Source organism: Gavialis gangeticus, unplaced genomic scaffold, assembly GCF_001723915.1.
Source record: "Gavialis gangeticus isolate Ggan-Ray unplaced genomic scaffold, GavGan_comp1, whole genome shotgun sequence".
Lineage (NCBI taxonomy): Eukaryota > Metazoa > Chordata > Crocodylia > Gavialidae > Gavialis > Gavialis gangeticus.
This window is the reverse complement of record NW_017729013.1, coordinates 6,892,166-6,900,836: the sequence shown is the minus strand read 5'-3', so window position 1 is coordinate 6,900,836 and position 8,671 is coordinate 6,892,166. Positions and strand designations below refer to the sequence as shown.

General features: G+C 46.7%; 1 protein-coding gene across 1 annotated transcript in view; it reads right to left on the bottom strand.

Moving 5' to 3' along the window:
- Positions 1–8,671, bottom strand: part of CAMKK1 (calcium/calmodulin dependent protein kinase kinase 1) — a 169,958-nt gene that overhangs the window by 86,518 nt on the left and 74,769 nt on the right. The window contains exons 6-8 of the mRNA XM_019511430.1: positions 7,838–7,874; positions 3,529–3,550; positions 253–341 (exon numbers count right to left, since the gene is read on the bottom strand). Of these exons, the coding sequence (XP_019366975.1) occupies positions 253–341; positions 3,529–3,550; positions 7,838–7,874 (148 nt within the window). The remainder of the gene's footprint in view (positions 1–252; positions 342–3,528; positions 3,551–7,837; positions 7,875–8,671) is intronic.

Genomic DNA, 8,671 nt, shown 5'->3' with positions numbered 1-8,671 from the left:
AAAAAAAAAAAAAAAAAAAAAAAAAGTGGTGGTGGGAGGGATTCTAGTGAATTGATCTCATAATGCCACTTCTAAAGAGTAGCTGCCATGGAAGGGCTAACATACAACCCAGACAAATTCAGGCAGGGACGGGTTCCTACCAACCTTGCGAACCCTTGTGCTTTAGATTTTACCCCTCGACAGCTTACAAGCAATTAGTTTCAGCAAAAAACCCCAGATACTCTGCAAGGCGCAATTTATCTCAGTACTCACAGTACTCTATGCCCAAGACGATGTCTCTAAAGTAGAGTCGAGCCTGTTCTTCGGTGAAGGGATGGTCACTTGGTACCTCCATGACAGGTCTAAAGTGGAAAAACAGATTGTTACCGAGAGCCCACTTAACTGACAGCCACTTTTCTTACTTCTGGGAGGAATGTTGCCTATTAAGAGAGCAAACAGCCAGGCACCAGGCCTCTGTTGTCCTCCATCTGTGCCTCTGGAAGTTCTTGGGTAGATCCATTTCAAACACGCTCAGTGCCCACTTAGACCCCTGACCAAATGCTACATTTTTTCAAAGTGTGCATCACTCAGCAGCTTTCCCTGAGCCACTTAGGGACAGATTTTCAAAAATGTTCAGCCCTCCACATGCTACAGGTGTGCTGAGCTCCTCTGTAAATCTTAGAGAAGATTTTCAGAGGTGCTGAACACCCACAACTCTCACTGAAGCAAGTGGAGCTGCACATATGCAGCAATTCTATTAAAATGCCTGGCCTCGCTTTTCCGATCTGTAAAATCAGGTTAATACTTAACCAATCTGAAACACTCAAAACCCTAGATGGAAAGTGTTAAGAAAAGTACAAAACTGCATTATCTATTACTGTTCCACCATTTATTACAGAAGCATCTCACAGCCATTACCATCAGTCTTACAGAAAGACTATTGCTAGATGTTGCTTCCGGAGTGACACACTCCCCTCCTGTGCCAAGGTGAAAGCAAAAGGTTAATGCAAAAGGTAATGAGACTCTACAAGCTGCTTGGCACCTTCTGGAAAGAAAGAAGTGCAGTCAGCTCCAAAGGAAAGATAATGGGAGCTGTCAGTGCTCAGTACTTTGGACAATCAGGCGTGCTCCTGTGAGGTACTTGGCAAGGTGGTCCTGATCCAGCAAAGCCACTGAGCATGTGCTTGGCTTGAAGCATGTGAGCAGTCCCACTGACTTCAACAGGATTTAAACGCATTTTTAGCTGTATCTAAGCCATGGGGTTCTTGGAGCCTTGCGGGATCAAACACTTGCCAGGAATCAATGCACAATGGGACAGCAAGACAAGAGGGCTCCAGAGCTACCAGCAGTTCGCCTTATTTTTAACTGCTCTGTATCTGCACCACAGAGCTCTGTGAAGCTGGCAGGGCTGAAGGCTCCCTGTCAGCAAACTTTCCCCTGTGCTATCTAGTCTCTCTCTCTCTCTCTCTCTCCCCACCCCCCTTTCAAGAGATGAATTCAATACTGTTTACAATTTTTTCCCATTGGTTTCTAGCTTCCTTCCTCTATTACATGGCAACATTTTCATGCCACTGAAACCTGGGAGATGCGAGATGAGTGGCAGGACTGGCAGAACTACTGGAATATAACTGTCATCTGCTTGAGGTGGAGAGCATGCTCCTCCCTCCTCACTACAGCTGGATGCGGTGGCTTTTCTCCAAGATGTGCAGAGAGATTCAAAGGTGAGTCTTCCCCCTTCCCTGTATTGGCAAGCATCAGCAAGACCCTCCTCAAGCTGCTGGAGCTGGCAGCTAGGAGGAGGCTAACTACTTCTGGGTGAAAAAAAGTAAAATAAAAGTTTGTGGCAGAATCTCCTGGCAGACCCTACTCACCCAATCTTGCTTCCTTCTCTGCAGATTAATGGCCTAATCCCACTGCCACTAAAGTGGATGTAAAAACTCCCACTGATTTTCTTGGGGGGGTGTTGGGCATAGAAGTTGGGGGAGAAGAGCCTGGGTCACTAAACCTTCCATTCATGTTTTCTACTGTTCCTTCATCTCCAGTTCAGAACAGGACCTGGACTGTGGGCCCCAAAATAAATGGCTCAGCACCTTGTAATACAAGACTCCACTCCAATGCCTATTGAAGGCAACTAGAATTTCCACTGACACCTAATTAAGGGCACATTCCTTTAATGGAATAAACTTCCATATTAATGCCAATGTTTATTTAACAGTGGAATTTTTCAAGCGCTTGCCTTTGCCCCATTCTATTCCCAATGAACTCGGTGGGACTTTTACTAGTGGTTTCAACAAGAGCAGAATAAGGCCAGCACCAGATCCTTTTTATGAGGTCCCACCAGATCAGCCCATGCAATGCACCAGCCTCTCTTTGGAAAAAGCCTGACCCTCACTTGGCTTAGATGGTGACATGCTTTGTAGCTTCTCCCAGACAATCATCACTGCTAAATCATAACAATCCTGCTAATTATAATCCAGCCACATGCTGCAGTGATGCCTTTTTATCAAAGGATGTTTCCAAATCATATTGAGAGACTGGGAGATGGTTGCAAATCCTGGCCTGTGTCTCTTGCTGGCAGCTGCTGTCCCAAAGGGCATTTCCAGGCATTACCATACCTCATTTAGAGCAGAAAATTCGAAGGAGGGTCCACCTTGACTCCAGGGTGACTATCTACTGATTACTGTGGTAACAACTGTGAAACTGCACTGAAAACTGGGCAATGCATCCACATCAGACTGCTTCTGTGTTGCAGCATAGAGAAGTTCACATGTCCACAATGAAGGAGGTGAGGCTTGTCATTAGAGAACTGAGAGAATCAGGGGCTGGGTCCCAGGAGAACCAGAGACACAAGGATGGAAGGATGATTTTGTGTTTAAAGCACCAGACAAGGATCGGGAGATTTGGGCTCAGTACCCCAGCACATGTGACCCTGGGCTTCTTTCTCGTAAAATGTAGATACTTGCAACTCTCTTCTCTCAACCTAGGTCTGGCCTGTGTATTTAGATCGTAAGCTCCTAAGGATCTCTTGTAACCCATGTGTATTCCAGAGATCTGGACAGTGTAAGGCAAGGTGATGGAAAAGCACCTGCATTTACAAAAAGTGCTCTCTCAAATACAGAGTGTTCAATAGTGATTGTTATAAAGCACTGGAGAGAGCGAGAGAAAGGGGGACTATGCTGATGTAACCTATATGTCGCCTGCCAGAAGAAGGTATAAAGTGGAGGTCACTTTATGTTAGAATTTAAAAACTTGTGTGCGTCACAACACAAATTGCGCCAACACAGATTTCCTAGGCTCTGAGGGAAGTTATATTGGTGCAAATCTGAACTTAATCTGCTGTGATCTAAAGTCATTCCAGATTTACATCCATGTAACTGCAAACAGACTCTGTCTCTCTGGCACCTGCTTACTGACAAGTAACTTTCACCATCTTATCCATCATGTCTGCACATCACTTAGGGAGCTCAGTCCTCAGTCAGCACCCAGCTGTCCCAAATGACTGCTATCACCACAGCACTCCATAAGAAAGGGTCCCTTTGGGCTACTCACCCCTTGCGCAGGAGATCAAACACTGCAAGAAAAGAAAAGAAAGGAAAAGAAGGTTGAGATGAAGAATCATGTTTTCCTCAGCAAACATCTAACAAAACTTCCATTCCCTGAAGAGGTAAAACTAATTTATCCAACCCAGCAAAGCTACCAGGGATCCAGAATGAAAAGAGCTCACTCTTTAGCAGAGAGAAATAAGTCCAACCTTTGGCCCTTGTATTAGGAAATGATTTGGTGGGGCCTTCCACTAGTGAACACAAGTGACATGCTTTGCCATTAGAGAGATCCCAGCGCAGACCTTCTTCTGTAAAGTGAGACTATTCTATTTACAGCTAAGCTGCCATTGTTACAATACTGCAGCGATGTTAAACCAGCCTAAGATGCAAACATAGCAAGCTGGTGCTGTACTAAGAGCTGGCTCATCTTTTTTTGCCAGGCTAGGCAGTATTTTCTTGTTCCACCATTTCCCCTCCATCAGTTCTTTATTATTATTTTATGTCTCCACTCCCCAACCCAATTTTTTTAGCATTAAAAACCCTTCACGAGAGATGAAGGGCAAATGGGACTTTTACTTCTGGGACAGTATAAGGGAAAAAACATCCTGTCTATAAACAACTGCAAATGCCACAGTGGGACAAAGCCACAATGCCTCTCTTTGGCCTCCCCATTTTCCTTTTCCTTTGCAGTATATTTTCCTTTTCCTTTGCAGTATATTTTAGGAAGGATAGAGAAGTGTTTCTGAGCATCATCAGGCACACGGTAGATATGGGAGCCTAATGTCCAAGTGCCTGATCCTGAGAGATGCTCAGCATTTGTGGCTTCCTTTGACATCAGTGGGAAATGAGGAGCCAGATTCTCTGCTTCACTGAGGTCACTCCAGCTCCTTCATTCTCTGCCCTGTTTTAGTGGCTGCTCTCTGTGTCTGGAGTAGTGCAAAGGGAGCAGAGGGTGGTGCGAATGAGCAACACTCTCCATCTGAGGATGGGCCCATGACTTCACACAGTAAAGACAAGGCTACAGCACAGTGAGACTTGGACACAGCTGCACCTCAGCTGGAGATTAACGGCATAGGAAAGAATTGCTCTTTCCAATGTCCTCCATTGGCCCTACTGAATACTAATCAAATGAAGCACCCTTTACTGTCCCCCTCTACTACTTCTGGGCCAGGCTGCTCACAATGCTGAGGAGCTGCTCACACAGATCGTCCCTGGGCCAGCAGGAAGTGTGACTGGGTGATGGCTGTGCAGGCACTCTCACAGTTCAGCCAACTCTCCCATAATCCTTCTCTAGGACCCTTCACATGAGAAACTGCTCTCCATGGCGGCCTCCACAATCTGCCCTGCAATTCAGAGACACAGAGAAGTGTGGCTGGAAAGGACCTTTGCAGCTCACTTAGTCCAACCCCCTGCCTGAGCCAGGATCATCCCTATCCAAACCATCCTATACAAATCCATTGTCTAAATCTCTTAGAAAAACTACACAGCCAATCTCAACACAAAACAAGATATAACACCCCAACCCATCACAGGTCAAGCAGGGGGACCATGGCAACTAACATCCTGCTGCTGTAAAGACTGTTAATGTACATTCAAGAGATCCCAGGAAGAAGGCCATGCCCCAGCTACAAACAGAAGGCAAACACTTCCACAGTCCACACCAAGCTGACCATGAAGTAATATTTCTTCTTGACCCCAAATATGGCTATCAGTCTGACCCTGGGTGGAAGGGCAAGACTTTCTAGCCAGGAACCTCTGGGTTTAAGTCCCAGCAGGAACACAGACACACCCCAGTCAAAATCCCCAGCCTTGGCTGCAACCAACACCCAATGCCTCTGAGGAAGTCTTAAAAAACAAAACAAACAAAAAAATGACATTTTGCAGCAGGGGGGAAAAAGGGAGGGATTCCTTCCCAGCCCCATGCAGCAACCCACAAAACCCAGAAGCATGGGAGATACCCATAGAAGAACATAGGCACAGCTATGCCCAGATCATCTCCAAGCAGTGGCTGTCCAATCTCCTCTTGAACACCTTTAGTGATGGAGAGTCCACAACTTCTCTAGGCAGCCTATTCCACTGTTTCACTAGTCTAACAGCGAGGAAGTTTTTCCTGATATTTAAACCACCTTGATGAAACTTCAAGCCATTGGTCTACATCCTACTCTCTGCAGCAAGAGATAAAAGGTCTTTTCCCTCCTCTTTATGGCAGCCCTTCAAGTAGGACTACTATCAAGTCTCTCCTTAAGCACCATTTCCGTAAGATGAATATGCCTAGCTGCTTCAGCCCCATATGACTTGCCTTCCAATCATTTTATCATTCTCTCTGGACCTGTATCTGACCCCTCTCTAACTTCTCTGCATTGTTTTTAAAATGTGGAGCCCAAAATTGCATAAAATACTCTAGATGAGGACAAACCCATGCCAAGTAAAGGAGCACTATCACTATCTGTGTCTTGCACCAAATGCTTCTATTGATGCATCCCAAAACTATTTGCTCTTTGTGCAGCTGCATCACACTGCAGACTCATTGAGTCTGCGATCTACCAAGACTCCCAGATCCTTCTCCATAACACTGCCATCCGGCCGTGTGTCACCCATTTTTTATTTGCATTTTTGATTATCCTGGCTGTTGCTGTCACTGTTCAGCACAGCTTTGCCTCTGCAGCTTTGCACACTGAACTCTGCGTCTGCTTTCAGTTCAACCTCGAATGATCATCGCTTCTCTGACCCCAGCAACACCACTTCTCACCCCCTACCCTTGAAGACCAGCAGTAGCTAGGCTCCTCACTGCTCTACTGTTTCCACCTCAGCTGCCACACCTTTGATGTCACTCAAGCAGGCTTTGGCTGAATCTTTTCTTAAAGAGAAAATGGCCTTTAAAGGAAACTGGGCTCATGTGCCTCCTTTCTTGGCCATTTCAAAAGCTGCCTTTACTATGTCATGAGAATCAGCTTTTAAATCAGTTTAGCTGGAAGATGTCACAGCATGTAGTAGGGTTGGTTTTCAATTGGGTATCTCACAGCCCGCTACACCCTCCCAGCATCCTCAACCCCCTCCCAGGATCTACCAAGCTTCCTCCGGACAGTGCCTTCAAGGACAATGCCAGTATTAGTGCAGTCAGTCAGGGCCTCCCCATCCCACAGGCTGAATGCTCCACCTTCACGGCATGCCCTGCTTTTCATATTGTGAAGTCTGCAAACATGCCCAGTTTGAGCTCAGGCTCCAGAGCCCTGACACCCACTGTGCACAGCAGCTGCTTTGCCTATGCCCAGCTCCACACTACAAGGTTTTGCTGGCACAGCTCGTAAGGCTAGGACGTGTGAAAAGATCACAACCCACAGCCGGTGTAACTAAGCTGACAAAACCCCTGGTGCAGGCACAGCTATGCGGACATGCTGCTACTCTTGGCTTGGCATACCCTGTCTGGAAAGTGGGGTACCTACAAGGACAGAAAAACTCCTGTCAGCATATACTGCCTCTCCATCAGAGGCTCAGCCAACATAGCAGTGCCAACATGGCTACCACAGCAGAGGCTTTATAGACTAGGTAAACCCCACCTAGAGTGACTCTGCATAAGGGAAAGACAGTATCCTACCAGCACAACCACGCTACCTCCTTCAGGAGACACTTCCTCTACTGCCAGAGGGGAATGGGGCCTTACAACAAAGGACTGGAAGTCAGATTTATCTTCTCAGCATTGCTACTGGTACTGAATGCACCCCAAGAAGCAGGGACGCTACAGTCCTTAATGTTCATGCCACACTCCCAGCTCTTCAGGAGAACCGGAAAGGGCCTGAGCAGCTTTCATCTGCCAAAGTGTTTGCACCAAGGGGCTCTGTGATAAATGGCAAACAGACATGTCTTACCAACACTGCCATCAGAGATCCTGGCTTGGACACAAAGGGCCAGAATGTGGCTGGCTCTTTGCAGGTGTGTTAGGCAAAACAAAAGGCAAGGAAGTCTCCCCACCCTTTCTGAATGTGTTCAGGACCAGCTGAGATCTTGGCCCTTACACTCAACACTTCACCCCTACAGAAGAGTGGAAGCAACCTTTCCTCCACTTTCTTGCTAGCTCAGAGATCAGAGGTGTGGAGAGCACATGCAACATCCTCCTAAGGCCTGTCACTAAGACAGCAGTTGTTGCGATGCTGATGTGGGGCTTTTTGGCACTCAACCATCCTTTGCACTGAACAGAGCCTCTGCGTCGTGGTCAGTGCAAGTCTCCTCCCAGTTATGTTCCCTCCTAAACACATGTGTTATGTGCCTCCTTGAGTATAAACCCGTACAGTTCTGTAAGCACAGAATGAGTTACATACCCATGTACAGATTGTCCTCTGCAGGATCATCCAGTACCTAAAAGCAGTATCACAGAGACAAGGGGGGAGGGTGGAAAGAGAAGGTGGGAGGAAGAGGGAAATTTTAATTCAAGCATACTCTATAGCAGTGGGGGCCAACCTTTTTGACATGTGCATCACAAATTAGCCCTACGCCCTCCCTAAGTGACACTCCAATCCCCTTCCCCAGCCCACTGGTCTGTTTTCTGCTCCCTGCCCAATCTGCTGCTGTTTCCTGCTTCCTATCCAGTCTGACATTGTGCTATCTGTCTCCTCCCAATTCTGCCACACAGAGGGTGCCCGTGTCATTTATGACACATATGTGGCAGGTTGCCCACCCCAGCTCTATAGCTTCCCCTGATTCAGTTATGCTGAAAATGAATACGGCACCTGGAACTGAAGGTTCATGGAGTCATATGCAGTTTATGACCTTAAACATGTGCCTGCCTCTTTATCCTCATCACATACACAAAATTGAGGGATCCTTTTCAAATATTGCAGCAGCAGCTTCCAGTGTTCGGAAACTAACTCACTGCACAGTGGAGATTTCTGTGGTACACTGAGATTTTGCTGAAGCCTTGTGAAGTCTGGGCTTCTGCCTACAATGGGGGAATTAAAGAACTAATTATATGCACTCTTCTCCCTAATTAAAGGGACTGCATACAACTGAAGATATAACTTGTACCACAGTTGTCTCATATGGACAAGAGTTCAAACCACACGTGAGCACAAACACACATTCTCTCCCCCCGCTCCCACCGGGGAGTTGCTTACCCACAGTTCCATCAGTGTGATTTAGGTAAACTGGTGCAAAAG